This window comes from Triplophysa dalaica, chromosome 10, assembly GCF_015846415.1.
Source record: "Triplophysa dalaica isolate WHDGS20190420 chromosome 10, ASM1584641v1, whole genome shotgun sequence".
Taxonomy (NCBI): Eukaryota; Metazoa; Chordata; class Actinopteri; order Cypriniformes; family Nemacheilidae; genus Triplophysa; species Triplophysa dalaica.
In genome coordinates, this window is record NC_079551.1 from 5,424,626 (window position 1) to 5,444,417 (window position 19,792).

General features: G+C 37.0%; 2 protein-coding genes across 2 annotated transcripts; both read left to right on the forward strand.

Moving 5' to 3' along the window:
• Nucleotides 1-1,681: 1,681 nt before the first annotated feature.
• On the forward strand, nucleotides 1,682-11,336 carry LOC130430272 (uncharacterized). Its single transcript, XM_056759310.1, has 11 exons — nucleotides 1,682-1,824; nucleotides 2,172-2,483; nucleotides 2,623-2,748; nucleotides 3,129-3,434; nucleotides 3,935-4,219; nucleotides 4,579-4,887; nucleotides 5,098-5,136; nucleotides 6,057-6,113; nucleotides 8,054-8,131; nucleotides 8,588-8,887; nucleotides 10,527-11,336. The coding sequence occupies exons 1-11, from the start codon at nucleotides 1,764-1,766 to the stop codon at nucleotides 10,664-10,666; spliced, it is 2,013 nt and encodes a 670-aa protein (XP_056615288.1). The 5' UTR covers nucleotides 1,682-1,763; the 3' UTR covers nucleotides 10,667-11,336.
• A 4,629-nt stretch (nucleotides 11,337-15,965) lies between these two features.
• On the forward strand, nucleotides 15,966-19,470 carry LOC130430536 (uncharacterized). The gene is made up of 5 exons (XM_056759662.1): nucleotides 15,966-16,050; nucleotides 16,276-16,314; nucleotides 17,465-17,542; nucleotides 17,972-18,280; nucleotides 18,788-19,470. The coding sequence occupies exons 1-5, from the start codon at nucleotides 15,999-16,001 to the stop codon at nucleotides 19,336-19,338; spliced, it is 1,029 nt and encodes a 342-aa protein (XP_056615640.1). The 5' UTR covers nucleotides 15,966-15,998; the 3' UTR covers nucleotides 19,339-19,470.
• Nucleotides 19,471-19,792: the final 322 nt, after the last annotated feature.

Genomic DNA, 19,792 nt, shown 5'->3' on the forward strand with positions numbered 1-19,792 from the left:
TCATTCTTACTAAGATTTGGTGTTTTTGTGTGTTTGACAGATAAATGATGACTTTAATCTATTCTATGTCTCATGAAACTATCTATAATGAAGTAATCTAAACTTATTTATTAACAATTCTTCATGATCCTTGTTGTAGCTGGATCTTTTAATATCAACATTTTTGTTTTTGACAGAGAAAAAATGAGATTCTTTCATCCTCCACACTGAGTTTGATTTCACACAGAAGCCTGGCATGATCAAGTGGATGTTTGGAATCAAGCGTATAGCTGAACTCATTGGAATAAAACCTGCTGTTAGTAATGTTAATGAGAAATATGGAGACAGACTGGAGCTGGACCTTAAGACCGGATCTCTCACCATCACAAACAGCACAACCGAAGACTCTGGACGTTACACATTGAAGATCGGCTCTGAAAGGAGTCGTCACTGTCAGTTCAATGTTACTGTCAGTGGTGAGTATTGGTTAAAAACACCCTTCAACAATAACATCTACTTTAACAGTGGCCAGATATCTACTTATTTTTTCTCACCCCATAAAAACTAAAAAGTCTAAACATCTTTAACAAGGATGCTTCCCAAATTGATTGATCTTGTGTTGTTTGGATATTTTTACTTGACAAGAAGACAAATATATGTTTATATTCTTAAAACAGGTCGGCTTGGGGAAAAACCTCCAGAGCAGAAAACGGGTAAGATTTATTCCTGCTGTTTGACTGAACTTAATTTAAGACACACATAGACACACAAACATGCATCCCGGCACACACACAAACACACACACACACACGCACACACAAACTTATGAGAGTTCAACATTTCAAACAATCTAAATTCAGTGACATATCCCTACTGAACTGAGATGATGGTGCTGATGTGACTTTCTACAGTTTTTATTATCCATCCATCCATCCATTTTCTACCGCTTATCCGAACTACCTCGGGTCACGGGGAGCCTGCGCCTATCTCAGGAGTCTTTGGGCATCAAGGCAGGATACACCCTGGATGGAGTGCCAACCCATCGCAGGGCACACACACTCACTCATTCACTCACACACTCACACCATACGGACAATTTTTCCAGAGATGCCAATCAACCTACCATGCATGTCTTTGGACCAGGGGAGGAAACCGGAGTACCCGGAGGAAACCCCCGAGGCACGGGGAGAACATGCAAACTCCACACACACAAGTCGGAAGCGGGAATCGAACCTCCAACCCTGGAGGTGTTAGGCGAACGTGCTAACCACTAAGCCACCGTGTATTTACTCATGTAACCAAATATTGTGTATTGTGAATTTAAATAAAAGTTGTATTCTTGAATCAGCCTGTGTCTGTATCTTAATATTTTTTGAAGTGAAGTGTTAATGAATACATATGTTAACTGTTTACAAAGAGCACAACGGAGTAGAATTCCAAAAGTCTTTAATAAAACAACCAGCAAAAACAGGTACATCCATCACAACCAACTGAAACAATATCAGACAATGAACAGAGGAGAACAGGTTTAAATACATGAGGAATGGAATCAATAGAAACAACTTTTAATACCATTTTTGACTTCCCCAGAAATCTCACGAAACAAGAAACTCATGAATAATGTGAACCGCCCAGTGAAACCAAAATCTGAGTATATCTGTAGACACCTAAAACCTGCTCAGTTTAATCTGGTCGGTGCAGTTCAGTGGATCGCTGTCGATCGAGAGATTCAATAGTTTTATAAAAAAATCATCTTCTCAAACACTGTATACTTTACATCAATTATGAAGAACATTTTTACTATAAATGTGTTTGTATTAATTTATCTTCTCTTTCATTTGTGGGGTAAGTGCATTATTTCTGTTTATCTGAAACACTTTCTGTTTTGTTACCTTTCGCCTATATACCTATATTCCCACTGCGGTATTTTTCTTATATACCCAATGCCTTACCATTTCTTCTACATTCATTCAATAAACATTCAAGATAACATGCTAGAATGTATATATTTAAATACTATTTTTATTACAAAGTTGTGATAAAACGTGCCAACAGAACATATTTTATCATGTTCGACGTCTTACTTTTGGGTGTCAAAGTGTTTCTTAAGTGTTCATAAACCTCATGATTTTGCATAGAAGTCTTTTTTAGACAGCATTATTACAATGTGTTTGTGTTTGCTGTTGATGCAGATGAAGTGAAGTCAGTGTCAGTGATGGAGGGAGATTCAGTCACACTACACACTGGTCTTACTGAAATACAGAGATATGATCAGATAGTGTGGACGTTTGGAGAGGACGGCATTGTTATAGTGAAAGATGACAGAGAAGACAATAAGACCACATTTAGTCATGATGAGATATATGAAGACAGACTGGAGCTGAACTATCAGACCGGATCTCTCACCATCACAGACGCCAGAATCACAGACACTGGACTTTATAAAGTAAAGATCAGCGGCAAGAGAAGGACAGAACACAAGGGATTTAGTGTTACTGTCAGTGGTGAGTGTTGCATCTGGATCAGTTGTCTATAAACAGCTCATACAGTGTTTTCATACTTTATTTAACTTTTGTTGTCAGAGAGACAGAGAGATCTTCATCAAGTTTAGTGTGTAAGTTCAGTGTGTGTTTCTCATTCCAGCATCAGGTGTGTCTTCAGGTGGTGTAGCAGGTATAGTTATTGTTGTTCTGCTGGTCGTGTCTGGAGCTGTCGGTGTATTTGTGTTTTTCATTCGCCGCAGAACCTCTGAAATAAAAACACAAAATGGTAAGTAGTGGTAAAGTGGTGAAATTGTATTTCTATAATACACAACACATCAGTCTCACCAGCCTGTGCAGAATGTGTGTGTGTCCGTTTGTGTGTGTACATGTTTATATTTCTGTGACTGTGGTTTCATATAGTACATCCATTTAGACTTCAAACACTGTTACAATGAAATATAATTCATATTTCTGATCTTGTGCTGTTCTGCTTTAAACAAAAGAATAAAAAAAGCATAACAATTATCACAAAACTTCACACAAATGCAAAATATTAACATTTACAATAAAACAGATTCTAGAAATAAAAAAGTTTATTACACCCGACTCAATGATCTCAGCTGTATTGTGGACTGAACGTGTATTTGTTCCTGTTTTGTTCTTCAGATGTATTCATTGATAAGTCAGTGTCAGTGAAGACGGGAGATTCTGTCATTCTACACACTGGTGTTAAAGAAATACAGAAAGATGATGAGATAACGTGGATGTTTGAAGACACATCAATAGCTAAAATGAAGGGAGATCAAACTATTGAAAATATCGATGAGAGATTCAAAGGCAAACTGAAGCTGAACCCTCAGACTGGATCTCTCATCATCAAAGACACAAAAACTGAACACACTGGACTATACAAAGTAAAGATGACACTTCAAGATGTGCCATCAACCCAGATATTCAGTGTTTCTGCCAGTGGTAAGTAACTGAACACTTTCAATATAGTACATAGAACAACACTGTGAAGATAGAGAAACTCAAACATTAGTTTACACAAATTGAATTTATAGCTTTATACACCAGTTAGTTTCAGTTCTTGATTCTGATCAGTCAATGGCTGTGCTTCATTCATGATAAAGCACAGCTATGACCACCACATCTACAGGTGAGCCTACAGTTACAGGGGTAAACAAAGGGGTTTACATATATTGAAACAAAGTAAAGCTCACAAACTAAAAGTTCCTAAAATGACAAAACATACAAACATTACATTACAAACTAACTGTGTGACATATGATGCTCTCAGAATCAGTTAACTGATCATTCTTACTAAGATTTCACGGACGGTTAACCTTGATATCTGTTAACATGTCAGACTGATGTAAATAATCACTGCACAAGAGCCTCATGTAATAACTGTAATCTTCACACTCACTTGATTGTTTTTGTGTGTCTGTATTGTTTTGTGTGTTTGACAGATAAACTGTCTGTGAATGAAGGAGATCCTTTCACTTTAAACTCTGGTCAGATTGAACTAGGAGACAATGTCATGACATGGAGGTTTAAAGACAAACATATAGCTACAGTCAGTGAACATCAGGCATCTGTTTGTGATGAAGAGAGATTCAAAGACAGAGTTTATGTGGATCCTCAAACTGGATCTCTGACCGTCACAAACAGCAAAACTAAAGACTCTGGACTTTATCAACTACAGATCAGCGGAAAAGAGAAATCAGAAAGAAAATTCACTGTTAGTGTCCGTGGTGAGTAAGACGAGGTCTTTGAGATCAGTTACACTGTCAGTTACACTGTGTTCATTTATCTCCACATACAAATATACATTTTAAAATACTTATTGTATCAAAAGTTAACATTCACATAAAATTGAAATGTAGTTTCTGCCAAGCGTGACAACCGAGTATCATCAAGCGTAAAAGTAAAATCTTTAAAATAGTTCAAATTGATTTTCCTCCCTATTTTTTTAAGTGACAATATTTTTTTGACATTAATTAATCCATTATCCAATATCCAGTAGTAAATTGGTAGAAAGTCTGTTATCACCCATTAATCTGTCTGTAAATGAAATGAATTATATTAATGTCGGCATTTCTGTTTCTGACAGAGAAATTAAGGAAGGTGTCAGTGATGGAGGGAGAATCATTCACTCTCAACACTGGAGATGCTTTCATACAGAGGCCTGATATGATCAAATGGGAGTTTAAACACAAGTCTATAGCTGAACTTATTGGAAAACGACATTCTGCTGCTGCTGCTGTTGATGATAAAGATGAAAGATTCACAGACAGACTGGAGCTGGACCATCAGACTGGATCTCTCACCGTCACAAACACCAGAACCACAGATTCTGGACTTTATACACTGAAGATCGACTCTGAGCATTCAGAATGGAAATTCAGTGTCACTGTCAGCAGTGAGTAACTCAATTCCAAAGGAAAAAAACTCTTTATTGGTTATAAACACACTTTAACAATAACTGCAACAGTGGTTGCTGGACAGTTATTTCCAATAAAATCCTCTTTTTTCATAATTACACTTTTGAATTCAATTTATCTTGTTTTAAGGTTGTTTAAATGTTTATACTTGACAAGAAGACAGATCTATGTTTATATTGTTTAAACAGGCCGGCTTCCATGGAACAAACGTCCAGAGCAGGAAGAAGGTGAGATTTATTCCTGATGTTTGACTGAAACTAATTCAACTCTTGACTTTTAGTGTTTCCTTTACAGATGTTTATGCAATAACCTGTTTTATCTAAGTAGAGGTGTAAAGAGTACCTGAAATCCATACTTGAGTAAAAGATCAGATACCATGAAGCAAAACTTACTCCATTACAAGTCACAAATTCCAAAACTACTTCAGAAAGTCTAGAGTATCTGATTTTAACAGTACTTGAGTGTTTAACACGTACTGAATAAAGGCTGAAAGCAGCACTAGTACTCAACACTTTAGACACAAGTCAGTGAAAAACAAGAGTTGATTCGTGAGGAGAGCAATCGCATCAAACTGAACATCTCAACTTTGCAACAGATCAAGGTCAACATCACAGCCACCGTCTATTACAAACACTCAAGTCTCAGTTAAGCTCAAGTGCTCATAAGGAAACTAATATCCTTCAAAGAGCTCTCTTCAGTAAAACGGATAAATAAAATAATGTTCAGTAAAATTACGAAAGTCAAAGTCTTTCTGACTGGACATGCTGGTTTGGCCTTTTTGCCGGCTGCTATATAAAAATGTTATTGTGTTCAATTTAGTGAATATTTCTTAAATACAGTCATACTTTGTTATTCATACAGTTTGTAGGCCAAAGTGCTACATTAAAACTAACACATGAAAAACTGGTTATTTTTATTGATGTAAAGCGACAAATTTACACAAAACAAAATATAAATGGACACAGAGGCAGCATTTCCTCCCTTTGATCACAAGATGGCGATATTGTGCACCATTTTGAAAAGCTTTGAGTAAAGAACCATGTAACGACACACTTGATGTGAAAGTCTCAGTGCTTCACAAAGCTTCATTTCACCATCATTAATTTTAACTCACTACTGTGATCATGTTTTCTTTCATAATCCACAGAAAATACACCAGAAGAGTCAAAACTGCTAGACTCACCCATCAGAGCGGAGCAGACAGGTTAGACCACATTTCTGTTGCATTTTACCCTGATAGATTATCAGTAGTCTTACTTAAAATTGCACTTTATTATTATTGCACAGAGTTAATTGCACTTTAAATTTCTGCACGCAAGTTCTTAAAGGTGCATGTAAAAAACATTTAACTGTTCAGGAGGTAGACGGGCTGAGGGATGAGGCAATTTTTGTGTCTGGTTGTTTTGGTGCTCACTGCTCTGTAGTGTCGACCAGACGGCACTGCATTGTGAAGAGATGATGGCATGGATGTGAAGGGTCCAGGGGGATTTTCTGACCCCTTTTCCTCACTCTGGATGTATACAAATCTTGGAGGGTGGGCAGGGGAGCACAAATGATCTTCTCAGCAGTCCGAAACGTCCTCTGTAGTCTTCTGATGTCTGACTTTGTGGCTGAGCCAAACCAGACAGTGATGGATGTGCAGAGGACAGACTCTATGACTGTTGAGTACAACTGTTTTTAGGGAGTTTGTGGTTGGTTGAACTTCTTCAGCTGATGTAAGAAGTACAACCTCTGCTGGGCTTTTTTAGCAATAGAGCCAATGTGATTGTCCCACTTCAGGTCCTGAGAGATGGTGCTGTCCACGAACCTGAATGACTTCACTGCAGCCACAGTGCTGTTCATGATGGTGAGAGGGGGGAGTACAGGGGGGTTTCTCCTGAAATCCACAATCGTCTCCACTGTTTTAAGCTCCAAGTTGTAATGACTTCACCAGACAGAGAGCTGCTCAACCTCCTGTCTGTAAGCAGACTCATCACCATCCTGGATGAGGCCAATGAGTGTGGTGTCGTCTGCGAACTTCAGAAGTCTGACAGAAGGTCCTGTGCAGTCATTTGTGTACAAGGAGAAGAGCAGTGGGGAGAGAACGCATCCCTAGGGGGCACCAGTGCTGATTGTGCGAGTGCTGAATGTGAGTTTCCCCATTCTCACTAACTGTTGCCTGTCTGTCAGAAAGCTGGTGATCCACTGACAGATAGAGCCGGGAACAGATAACTGGGTTAACTTTGTGATGGGAAGTGATGGGAAGATGGTGTTGAAAGCGGAGCTGAAGTCCACAAACCGGATCCTTACATAGGTCCCTGGTCTATCGAGATGTTTCAGGACAGAATGCAGCCCCATGTTAACTGCATCCTCAACAGACTTGTTTGCTCTGTAGGCAAAATACAGGGGTCCAGTAAGGGTTCTGTGATGTCCTTCAGGTAAGCCAACACCAGTCTCTCGAATGACTTCATGACCAAAGATGTGAGAGCAATGGGTCTGTAGTCATTCAGTCCTGTGATTTTGGGTTTCTTGGTATTGGGATTATGGTGGAGCACTTAAAACAGGAAGGAACTGTGCACAGATCCAGTGATCTGTCGAAGATCTTTGAGAAGATGAAGGCTAGTTGAATAGCACAGCTTTTATGTCAGGGCCTGGTGCTTTTCTTGTCTTCTGTTTCTTAAAGAACCTGCACACATCCTCTACACTGATCTGAAGTGCAGGAGGTGTAGGGGGTGGGGTGACTGAAGGTGATAGGTGTTGTGTAGAGAGAATATCAGAGTTGGTGTGAGGTGTTAAATTAGCATTTTAAAATCTGCAGTAAAAAGAAATCAGATTATTGACCGGGTGTTGATTGCCTAGTCATAATACAGTCATAAACTTTGCTATTCATACAGTTTGTAGGCCTACTTGCTACATTAACACTAACACATGAAAAACTGGTTCTTTTTATTGATGTGAAGCGACAAATTTACACAAAACAAAAAATAAATGGACACAGAGGCAGCATTTTCTCCCTTTGATCACAAGATGGCGATACTGTGCACCGTTTTGAAAAACCATGTAACAACACACTTGATGGAAAAGTCTCAGTGCTTCACAAAGCTTGCACTCACCATCTCACCATCACTCATTTTAACTCACTACTATGATCATGTTTTCTTTCAGAATCCACAGAAAATACACCAGAAGAGTCAAAGCTGCTAACAAGTCAAGACTCACCCATCAGAGCAGAGTTGAAGACAGGTTAGACCACATTTCTGTTGCATTTCGCCCTGATAGATTATCTGTAGTCTTAAAAATTCTGTCATGCCTTTCAAAACACATCTTAATGTCTTCTGTCCAGCACAAAAGGAAACATCTTGCAAAAGTGTCTTTCTGCCATATAGTGAAAGTGAAGCTGAAGCCATATAATAGCTGTGTGTGAGGAACGTTGACAAAATATTAATTTTAAAATAATTTATCTTCTCTTAAATCTCATTCAAGATTGTGAATATTCAGTTATTTGGCTGCTCTAGACGGGTTTAAAGTCCTCTGCTCTGTGCTCTAAAGCAATTTATTAACAGTGTTTACTTTAGCCTTTTATGTCCCACGAATCAAACTGAAAACTAGAGTCTTATCTTTCACAATTATTGTTCTCAAGTCAATTTATCTTGTTATATCACTCGCTTGTTTTAATGTCAGCATTTCTGTTTCTGACAGAGAAAATTAAATCAGTGAATGAGGGAGAATCTTTAACTCTCAGCACTGGTGATGCTTTCACACAGAGTCCTGAGATGATCAAGTGGATGTTTGAAAACATTTGTATTGCTGAATTCACTGGAAATACACCTGCTGATGCTGAAGATGTTGTTAAAGATGAAAGATTCACAGACAGACTGGAGCTCGACTATAAGACTGCATCTCTCACCATCAGAGACACGAGATTCCCAGACTCTGGACGCTACACACTGAAGATCAAAACAGAGGGTTCAAAAAGGGAATTCTGTATCAATGTCAAAGGTGAGTATCTCAATTCCAAAGGAATAAAACTCTCTTTATTGGATAAAAACACCCTTTCACAATAACTTCAACTTTAACAGTAACTTGATAAAAGCCAATGATGTATTTTACCTTCACTATCATAAAACATGAACATAATAACAGTTTACTGGACTGCTACTTATTTTTCTTACCATTAAAAACTCTTTATACATTTTACAACAATGTTTTTGAGGTTCATCTTGTTTTAAGGATGTTTAGATCTTTGTTATTTAACAAGTCAAACATAAAAAAATTTTTAGCAGAGGCCTTCAGAAGACCTGAAATATAATGTACAGATACAATACAAATGCCTTGCACTTGTTCACTTTCAGTATATATGAAACAGGGAAATTTGAAGGTTTTGTAAGACATCAGTTGAAATTCATATGAGATGATTAAATAATTACAGGCTTTTTGTTTTTTGAAGAACTATTCCTTTAAACAAAGTTTCATATTCTCTTAAAGAGTAAGTAACATTAAATCATGAAAATTACATGTCATGCAGTCTGCTATGATGCCGTGTTTGAAAGTAAGTAGTCTGCCAAGTTTTAAGTCCGAAGGTGAATGAAAAACAAAGTTATTTGATTGTAAAAAAGGGAGTCGACTCTAAATCACGCTAACGAGACGTGAACTAGTCCGAGTCTCTAACCGCCGCGTATCTACGTCACTAGAAATAGTCCCCGCGTACGTTTTGCAGGGACTGCTGCGAAAACTTCACTCTCTCCTCCCCTAAACACTGTCACTCGGTCCTGATGCGTGTGCATCATGTCTAGAACATGTGTTCTAGGTTGTTAAACTAAGTCCGCCTTAATTAAACCACCAAAGGAAGAACTTCTGAGGAATCAATGGTTAAAATAAATTTTTCAGACGACACCAAAGCAGTATAACCCCAGGGTTTTACTGTGCGCTCATCACTGTTCACATCACCTGCGTTCACTGCAGGATATGTTAAAAGACTATCTTTGAAAGACAGGGAAATACCAATTTTATGTGGACCTGTTAGCTCCACCGAATCACAACTTGTAAGTGTGACTATTTATTTATTTTTGTCTTAACTTCAATAAATATTTGTGTTACGTTATTGTCTGTGTTAAGCTAATGCATATAACGTTAACATGTACCATTATTTCCGGGGTATTACAGTTTGTTTATCTAGCTATGAACTCTCCTTATTAAAGTGTGTAACAACTTCAAGGAATGGTAAGAAGGAGGCAGGAACACAGGAACATTTACACAACTTTTTAATAAAATAAACAAACCACAAAACCAAAGTATAATGCCGGCAGATTCCACACGGTCGTCTGCCGGCCACATAAACATAATAAATCATAACGTTATGTCCATTCAGGTCTTGTTCTCTCTCGTCGTACACTGCTGTCGCTCGTCGTTTTATGCTTCCGATCTCCACCGTGAGAGATGCGAGACCGGTGCAACGCACAGCTGTCGTTCCCTCACGGCTCTGGTCCCGCCTTGCTCGTTACAAAGTGTTCTATCTATTATCGTCTATCTATTATCTACTTTCGTCTTCGCATGTTTCTTTATCCTTCTGATGTTTCAGACCTTAAAAATCATATGTTACTTATTCTTTAACATATGTCATTTTATCTCTGTTTCCTAGTGCTTTCTAAAGAAAACAAAGTGAATCATTCAGAGGCGGCACACACATCTTTAAATGAATCACATCCTTTGTTGCATGGTGCTGCGGATAATATGGAGGAGATGAGTCTACAAGAACATCCTGTATATAAACACCACTGATCTTTTTTTGTTGAATGAGAATAATATAGAAATTATCCATTGTTTCAAAAAAACAATTTGTGTTTTAAATTCATTTTATACTGAATCTGATGTGAAGATGCTGTGATGATATACTCATAATTACAGTTTAGTCTCACACAAACAGACTTTGAATACAAAGTTTAGTACACATTACAGCTTTATCCAAGAACCGCCCATTAACTGACTTGCATTAAAGTGACAGACCTTCATTGGTGCTTGTACAGAAAATGCCATGTGCCATGTGATGCGTGTAGACCTTGTTATCATAAATACTGTTAACTCTTATAACAAAAAGGAATCATTTTGCATGAATAAGATTGTTCGGAGGGACCACAGCTCTTCGTAAAAAAAACTGAAAAAAACATTGATAATGTATATGATAGTGACACACTGAATAGAAATGTACTGGCTTCATTAATTTTTTCATCTTATGTTATTTACAGCTGTTCCGTCTTCTTACTGTCTGATCTTTTCTGCCCTCTACTGGACAAACAATATTCCAGGTTTTCATTTTATTTTTCATTTATTTTATTTTTATAATCCAGAGCTGTTGTAACAATAAGAGGTGTAGTTTTGCATCAAAGTTTATTTTTAACTCATTTAACCAAATATTGTGTATTTTGAGATTAAAAAAAAAAGTTAAAAGTTGTCTAGGTCTAATTGTGTCTGTGTCTTTATATGTTTTTGATGTGATTGTGTTTTGAAATGATGAGGCTATTTTTCCAAACAAGCAGGATTGTAATATTGTTGAAAAAATATAGATTTCTTTTGTGGCAAACATTAGTTATTTTCACTAAAATAGTATCGCATGTTCAGGACAAACGGCATTCAAGAGTTTCTCATGATTGTCTCATTTAAAGATATTCATCGAAACACGTTTCAGAGAATTCATTCATATTATTTAATCATCTGGATTATTTATGGGTGCAAAAACATGAACTCTGATTTTATGTTAAAACAGAATAGATTACATGTAAGATTTATTGAAAGCATTTTCATCATTGCAAAAGGGTTCATATTAAAATATAAACTGACTGGTCTCTTTCAGTTTCAAGTTTGTCCACTTAATTTATTGTTTTAAAATAAAACGAGCAACATTATAGAGAAAAACAGATTATTAGGAATGTCTCAGTCACATATGTTGACTGTATACAAAGAGCACAGCGGAGTAGAATTCCAAAAGTCTTTAATAAAACAACTGGCAAAACCAGCAGTGTTGGGTAAGTTACTCTGAAAAAGTAATTAATTACTAGTTACTCATTACATATTCAATAGTGTAATTAGATTACTTTCAAAATACTCTGTCCAAAAACTATTAAGTTACTCATTACTAATTACTTTCTATATCCTACATCAATCATGATTAGTTAAGTAATTCAAGGTTAGACATGAAACGGCTTATTTAATTCATTCAAATAAATAATATTATTAACCAAAGTATTACAAATGTGAGAATTATACATTAAAGCACAGATTGTAAAGTAAGACTTTGAATTTTGATTTCAATTACACTATTGCACACGCATATATTTCACAAAGTATTTAGTTAAATTACATCAAAAGTAACTGTAATTAAATTACAGAAAACATATGAGTAATCCCTTACTTTACTTTTTCAAGGGGAAAGTAATTAAATTACAGTAACTAATTACTTAGTAACTAGTTACACCCAACACTGAAAACCAGGTACATCAAAACACAACCAACTGAAACAATAGCAGACAATGAACTGAGGAGAGCATGGAGTTTAAATACATGAGAAATGGAATCAAGAGAAACAAATACAGGTGTGGAGCAATTTAAGGGATAGTTCACCCCCAAACAAATTCTGTCATGAATTACTGATCCTCAAGTAATTTCAAACCCGTATGAATCTCATTGCAAAGAAAGATATTTTGAAGAATGTCAGCAACTGATATTTCTGAGCCACCATTGAGTGCCGTAGTAAAATAAATATATATTTTGTTCTGTGAAAGACAAGATATTTAGAAGAAATTAGGAAGACAAACAGTTCTGGGTTAACTTTTAATACCATTTTTGACTTCCCCAGAAATCTCATGAAACAAAAAAAACTCATGAGTAATGAGAACCGCCCCGTTTAAAAACAAAATCTGAGTATATCTGTAGACACCTATAAACTGCTCAGTTTAATCTGGTTGGTGCAGTTCAGGAATGGATCGCTGTCGATCGAGAGATTCAATAGTTTTATAAATTCTACAAATCTTCTCAAACGCAGTATACTTTACATTAATTATGAAGAACACTTTTACTATAAATGTGTTTGTATTATTTTATCTTCAATTTCATTTGTGGGGTAAGTGCATTATTTCTGATTATCTGAAACACTTTCTGTTTTGCTTTTACCCTTGGCAGCTCGCATTCGTAATGTTCCTATATTCACACTGTTTTATTTTCCTTTTATACCCAATGACTTTTCTTTTGCATTCATTCAATAAACATTCGAGGAAAAAACAAGCTAGAATGTGAAAATTTTATTTATAATTAAACATGCCAACGAAACATTTCAAATCATGTTCGACATCTTACTTTTGGGTGTCAAAGTGTTTTCTTTTAAGAGACGTTTATGGTTCATAAATCTCTTGATATTGCAAAGAAGTCTTTTTTAAGTTTGATGTGTTTGGTGTTGATGCAGATGAAGTGAAGGTAGTGTCAGTGATGGAGGGAGATTCTGTCACACTACACACTGGTCTGACTGACACACAGAGATATGAACAGATGATTTGGATGTTTGGAGAGGACGGCATTGTTATAGTGAAAGATGACAGAGAAGACAATAAGACCACATTTACTCATGATGAGATATATGAAGACAGACTGGAGCTGAACTATCAGACCGGATCTCTCACCATCACAGATGCCAGAATCACAGACACTGGACTTTATAAAGTAAAGATCACTGGCAGGAGAAGGACCGTACACAAGGGATTTAGTGTTACTGTCAGTGGTGAGTATTGCATCTGGATCAGTTGTCTTTAAACAGCTCATGTGTTTTCATACTTTATTTAACTTTTGTTGTCAGAGAGAGAGTGTAACACTGACTTCCATCTTCATCAAGTTTAGTGTTTAAGATCATTGACTGTGTGTATTTCTCACTACATCATCAGGTATATCTCCAGGTGGTGTAGCAGGTATAGTTATTGTTGTTCTGCTGGTCATGTCTGGAGCTGTCGGTGTATTTGTCTCTTTCTATCGCCGCAGAACCTCTGAAATAAAAAAACAAAATGGTAAGTAGTGGTAAAGTGGTGAATTGTATTTCTATAAAACACATCACATCAGTGTCAACAGCATGTGCAGAATGTGTGTGTGTCCGTTTTTGTGTGTACATGTTTATATCACTGTGAATGTGGTTTCATATAGTACATCCATTTAGACTTCAGACACTGTTACAATAAAATATAATTCATATTTCTGATCTTGTGCTGTTCTGCTTTAAACAAAATAATAAAAAAAGCATAACAATTATCACAAAACTTCACACAAATGCAAAATATGAACATTTACAATAAAACAGATTCTAGAAATAAAACGTTTATTACATCGACTCAATGATCAATGGTATTGGTGGACTGAACGTGTATTTGTTCCTGTTTTGTTCTTCAGATGTATTTGTTGATAAGTCAGTGTCAGTGAAGACGGGAGATTCTGTCATTCTACACACTGATGTTAAAGAAATACAGAAAGATGATGAGATAACGTGGATGTTTGAAGACACATCAATAGCTAAAATGAAGGGAGATCAAACTATTGAAAATATAGATGACAGATTCAAAGACAAACTGAAGCTGGACCCTCAGACTGGATCTCTCATCATCAAAGACACAAAAACTGAACACACTGGACTATACAAAGTAAAGATGAGACTTCAAGATGTGACATCAGCCCAGATATTCATAGTTTCTGAGAGTGGTAAGTAGCTGAACACTTTCAATAGTATTTAGAACAACACTATGAAGATAGAGAAACTCTGAAATGAGTTTACTCAAATTGAATTCATATACCTTTATTCAATGGTTAGTTTCATTTCTTGATTCTGATTGGTCAATAGCTGTGTTTCATTCACGATAAAGCACAGCTATGACCACCACATCTACAGGTGAGCCTATAGGAGATAACAAATGGGTTTATAAACAAACCGGGTTATAACAAATATTGAAACACCTAATAAACTAATCAACTGAACTACAAAGGAAACAAACTAAATACAAAGTAAAGCTCACAAACCAAAAGTCCCTAAAATGACAAAACATAACTGACAAACTAACTGTGTGACATATGATGCTATCAGAATCAGTTAACTGATCATTCTTACTAAGATTTCACGGACGGTTAACCTTGATATCTGTAAACATGTCAGACTGATGCAAATAATCACTGCACATGAGCCTCCTGTAATAACATTAATATTAATATTCACTTGATTGTTTTTGTGTGTCTGTATTGTTTTGTGTTTGACAGATAAACTGTCTGTGAATGAAGGAGATCCTTTCACTTTAAACTCTGGTCAGACTGAACTAGGAGACAATGTCATGATATGGAGGTTTAAAGACAAAGATATAGCTACAGTCAGTGAACATCAGACATCTGTTTGTGATGAAGAGAGATTCAAAGACAGAGTTCATGTGGATCCTCAAACTGGATCTCTGACCGTCACAAACAGCAAAACTGAAGACTCTGGACTTTATCAACTACAGATCAGCAGAAACGACAAGACAGGGAAATCAGAAAGAAAATTCACTGTTACTGTCCGTGGTGAGTAAGATGAGGTCTTTGAGATCAGTTATACTGCCAGTTATACTATACAGTTATACTGTGTTAATTTATCTCCACCTACAAATAAAAAATCCTTCTGGTAGTTTTTGTTGACCCATCAGCGTAACAGTGAAATCTAATAGAATTAATGAGTTAAAATAATGTCAATAAATATGTAGCAAGAAGTACATGGGCGGAAAGTATGTAATGTCCCATGAACCTGTCTGTAACTTCTAGTTTACCTGTCATTTCGCGTCTTTAAATGTCGGCATTTCTGTTTCTGACAGAGAAATTTAGGAATGTGTCAGTGATGGAGGGAGATTCTTTCACTCTCAACACTGGAGTTGCTTTCATACAGAGGCCTGATATGATCAAGTGGGAGTTTAAACACAAGTCTATAGCTGAACTGATTGGAAAAAGACCTGATGTTGCTGCTGCTGTTGATAAAGATGAAAGATTCACAGACAGACTGGAGCTGGACCATCAGACTGGATCTCTCACCGTCAAAAACACCAGAACCACAGACTCTGGACTTTACACAATGAAGATCAACTCTGAGGATTCAGAATGGAAATTCAGTGTCACTGTCAGCAGTGAGTAACTCAATTCCTAATGAAGAAATCTCTCTTTATTGGTTAAAAACACACTTTAACAATAACTGCAACAGTGGCTTCTGGACAGTTATTTTCCTTTCCCCAACTAAACAGTCCTCATATTTTTCACAATTATACTTCTAAAGTTAATTTATCTTGTTTTAAGGTTGTTTAAACATTTTTACTCTGCAAGAAGACAAATATATGTTTATATTGTTTAAACAGGCCGGCTTCCTTGGGAAAAACGTCCAGAGCAGAAAGAAGGTGAGATTTATTCCTGCTGTTTGACTGAAACTAATTAAACTCGTGACTTTCAGTGTTTCCTTAACAGATGATTATGCAATAACCTGTTGTATCTAACAGGTATCTGTTCTATCTCAGTTAAGCTCAAGTGCTCATTAGGAAACTAATATCATTCCTTCTCAGTGTTCCACCAGTGATCTCAACTACCTGATACTGCACCCACATAAACATAAAGATGCCATGTTGACAAGTTTCAGAAAGAAAGGGCAAAAATGCACAAGATATAGTACCCTCAATGCCCTGTAAATAGCAATATTGCTTCTTCTGATGCAGAAATAAACTGCTGATAAAGTGTCAAATGTAGTGGAGTAAAGAGTACATACTTATAAAAAAAGCTACTTGTATCTTTAATGCTTTTTGATTTGACACTGAGGCTTCGTGAAGCAATGTACCGAACCTTGATAAGTTTGCCATAACCATGCGATCTATCACATCCAAAGCTTTTTTTAGACTAAATCACATTACTTTTTTTCACGAACCCTTGCGCAGGTTTCGATTGTCCTCCGCTTCAGTAGTGAATTTTGAGTGCAACTGTCCCGTGTCAAAGAACATTCTTTAAAGCAAAAAAAAAAGAGTTAATGAAAAAGAAATATACCATCTTATTGTTAAAGTGTCCTGTTTCTTGTATTACAAAAATATATTATATGTGGCCTACCCAGAAAATAAAATGTCAAGTCCTCAGATCACAAGCATGTCACTGTAATACAACAATTTGATTTGAATTTTTCTGTGATTTAGGCTGCAAACGTTGATAAAAGCACTTTTATATAAAATGTCATTTTGTTCAATTTATTGATAATTTCTTAAATACAGTCATAGACTTTGTTATTTATTCATACAGTATGCAGGCCTTAGTGCTACATCAACACTAACACATACAAAATGTATTTTGTAATAACGTAATGCATTACAAGACAACAAAAAATAAATGGACAAAGACGCAGCATTTCCTCCCTTTGATCACAAGATGGCGATAGTGTGCACCATTTTGAAAAACTTTGAGTAATTAACCAATGTAACGACACACTTGATGGAAAAGCCTCATTGCTTCATAAGGCTTCATTTCACCATCACTAATTTAACTCACTACTGTGATCATGTTTTCTTTCAGAATCCACAGAAAATACACCAGAAGAGTCAAAGCTGCTAACAAGTCAAGACTCACCCATCAGAGAGGAGGAGCAGACAGGTTAGACCACATTTCTGTTGCATTTTGCCCTGATAGATTATCTGTAGTCTTAAAAATTCTGTCATGTCTTTCAAACCACATATGAATGTCTTCTGTCCAGCACAAAAGGAAACGTCTTGCAAAAGAGTCGTCTTGCCATAAAGTAAAAGTGAATCTGAAGCCACACATTGTGTGTGAGGAACGTTGACAATATTATTCAAATGAAAAAAATGTATCTTCTCTCAAATCTCATTCACGATTGTGAATATTCAGTTATTTGGCCGCTCTAGACATGTTGAAAGTGCTCTATAGCAATTTATTAAGTGTTCACTTGTCACAATGTCTTTTATCAAAAACTATAATTTTATCTTTCACAATCATGCTTCTCAAGTTAATTTATCTTGTTATATCACTCATTTGTTTTAATGCCAGTATTTCTGCTTCTGACAGAGAACAGTAAGACGGTGTCACTGATGGAGGGAGGATCGTTATTAATCAGGACTGGAGATGCTTTCACACAGAGGCCTGATATGATCAAGTGGATGTTTAAACACAAGTGTATTGCTGAACTCACTGGAAATACACCTGCTGCTGCTGCTGCTCATGTTGATGTTGATAAAGATGAAAGATTCACAGGCAGACTGAAGCTCGACCATTATACTTTCACCATCACAAACACCAGAACCACAGACTCTGGATGTTACACACTGAGGATGAGAACAGGGGATTCAAAATGGGAATATATTTTCAATGTCAGAGGTGAGTAACTCAATTTCAAAGGAAGAAAACTCTCTTTATTGGTTAAAAACACCATTTCACAACAACTTCATCTTTAACAGTAACTTCAAGAGTCACTGATGCATTATCATACCATATGAACATAATAACAGTTTACTGTACAGCTACTGTAAAGCTACTACCGTACCCCTAAAAACCCTTAATATCTTTTACAGCTATACTTTTTAGGTTCATCTTGTTTTAAGGATGTTTAGATCTTTGTTATTTAACAAGATAAATATGAAATATTTGTTTTTAGCAGAGGCCTTCAGAAGATTTGAACTATAATGTACAGATACAATCCAAATGCCTTGTGCTTGTTGTACACATTCAGTAAATATGAAACAAGAAAACTTGAAGGTTTTGTAAGACATCAGTTGAAATTCATATGGGGTGAATAAATAATCACAGGATTTGTATTTTTTGGAGAACTATTCCCTTAAACAAAGTTTCTCTTAACATATGTCGTTTTTTTTCTCTGTTTTCTAGTGCTTTCTAAAAAAAACAAAGGGAATTTTTCCGAAGCGGCAAACGCAAAGACTGAATCAGATCCTTTGTGGTCTGTTCATGTTGCACAAAATAACAAGGAATTGTGTGTAGTGAATGTGGTTCTGAAACCCTCAAATGTGCCGGTGTCCCGTCCGGCACTCCCGGCCCGGTGTCCCGTCCGGCACTCCCGGGCCGGTGTCCCGTCCAGCACTCCCGGGCCGGTCCCGTCCGGCACTCCCGGGCCTCTCCAGCCATGGTCCGTTCCGGCAGTCCTCCAGGGGACTAGGACAGTTCCTCCAAGGACTTCCCCTGTCAAGCCCTCTGGGGCTCCGCGCTCTGGCGTGCCCCCACGGGCTAGGACTTCCCCACCCAGCCCCTACCCTTTTGGACTGCCCCCTAGGAACTCTTGTTTTGCCCCACCACCCCTCCCATGTCTGTTGTTTATATTATGCCACCCTAACCCAAGTGTGATATTTGCCTGTCTGCCCCTGATCATGTTTTCAATGTTCTGTTGGTTTTTGTCTGTTACCCAGTCTGTCTTGTCTTGTTAGTTACCCCTTGGTGAACACCTGGAGGTGTTCATTTGAGGGGGGGCTTATGTCATGATTCCGCTATCATGTCATGTTTATTCTTATTCTTGCAGCGGAGTCATGACTAAGTCTAGGGTTTTGTGTGAGAAGGACATGGCATGGCTTAGATATTGGCTGTCATAATCCTTCTCGTGTCTCGTCTATGGCCCCGCCCCTCTCGTCTCCTCGTTAGCTTCCCTTGAGTGTTTTATTACCCACACCTGCCTATTGTAATTATCCTTTGTTCGTCTCCCCATTTAATGCCCTTGTATTCTCTGTCTTGTGCTCGTTGGTTACTTGTAACTTTGCTCGTCTGTACTGCTGTACCCAGGATTTATACATACGCTGTGTCCCAGCGTTTCTGCTCCAGCACTCTGTTCCTGAGAGTTTTTGTTACAGTTTGTTACCCTACGTGAGTTTTTCGTTCCTGTTTGGC

Excerpts from the sequence above, each read along its gene's own strand:
- LOC130430272 (XM_056759310.1), top strand. The coding sequence starts at position 1,764 with ATGAAGAACATTTTTACTATAAATGTGTTTGTATTAATTTATCTTCTC. Across the intron at positions 2,749-3,128 it reads TGAAATAAAAACACAAAATG|ATGTATTCATTGATAAGTCA; the intron begins GTAAGTAGTGGT and ends TTTGTTCTTCAG. Across the intron at positions 3,435-3,934 it reads ATTCAGTGTTTCTGCCAGTG|ATAAACTGTCTGTGAATGAA; the intron begins GTAAGTAACTGA and ends TGTGTTTGACAG.
- LOC130430536 (XM_056759662.1), top strand. The coding sequence starts at position 15,999 with ATGAAGATCAACTCTGAGGATTCAGAATGGAAATTCAGTGTCACTGTC. Across the intron at positions 16,315-17,464 it reads ACGTCCAGAGCAGAAAGAAG|AATCCACAGAAAATACACCA; the intron begins GTGAGATTTATT and ends GTTTTCTTTCAG. Across the intron at positions 18,281-18,787 it reads ATATATTTTCAATGTCAGAG|TGCTTTCTAAAAAAAACAAA; the intron begins GTGAGTAACTCA and ends TCTGTTTTCTAG.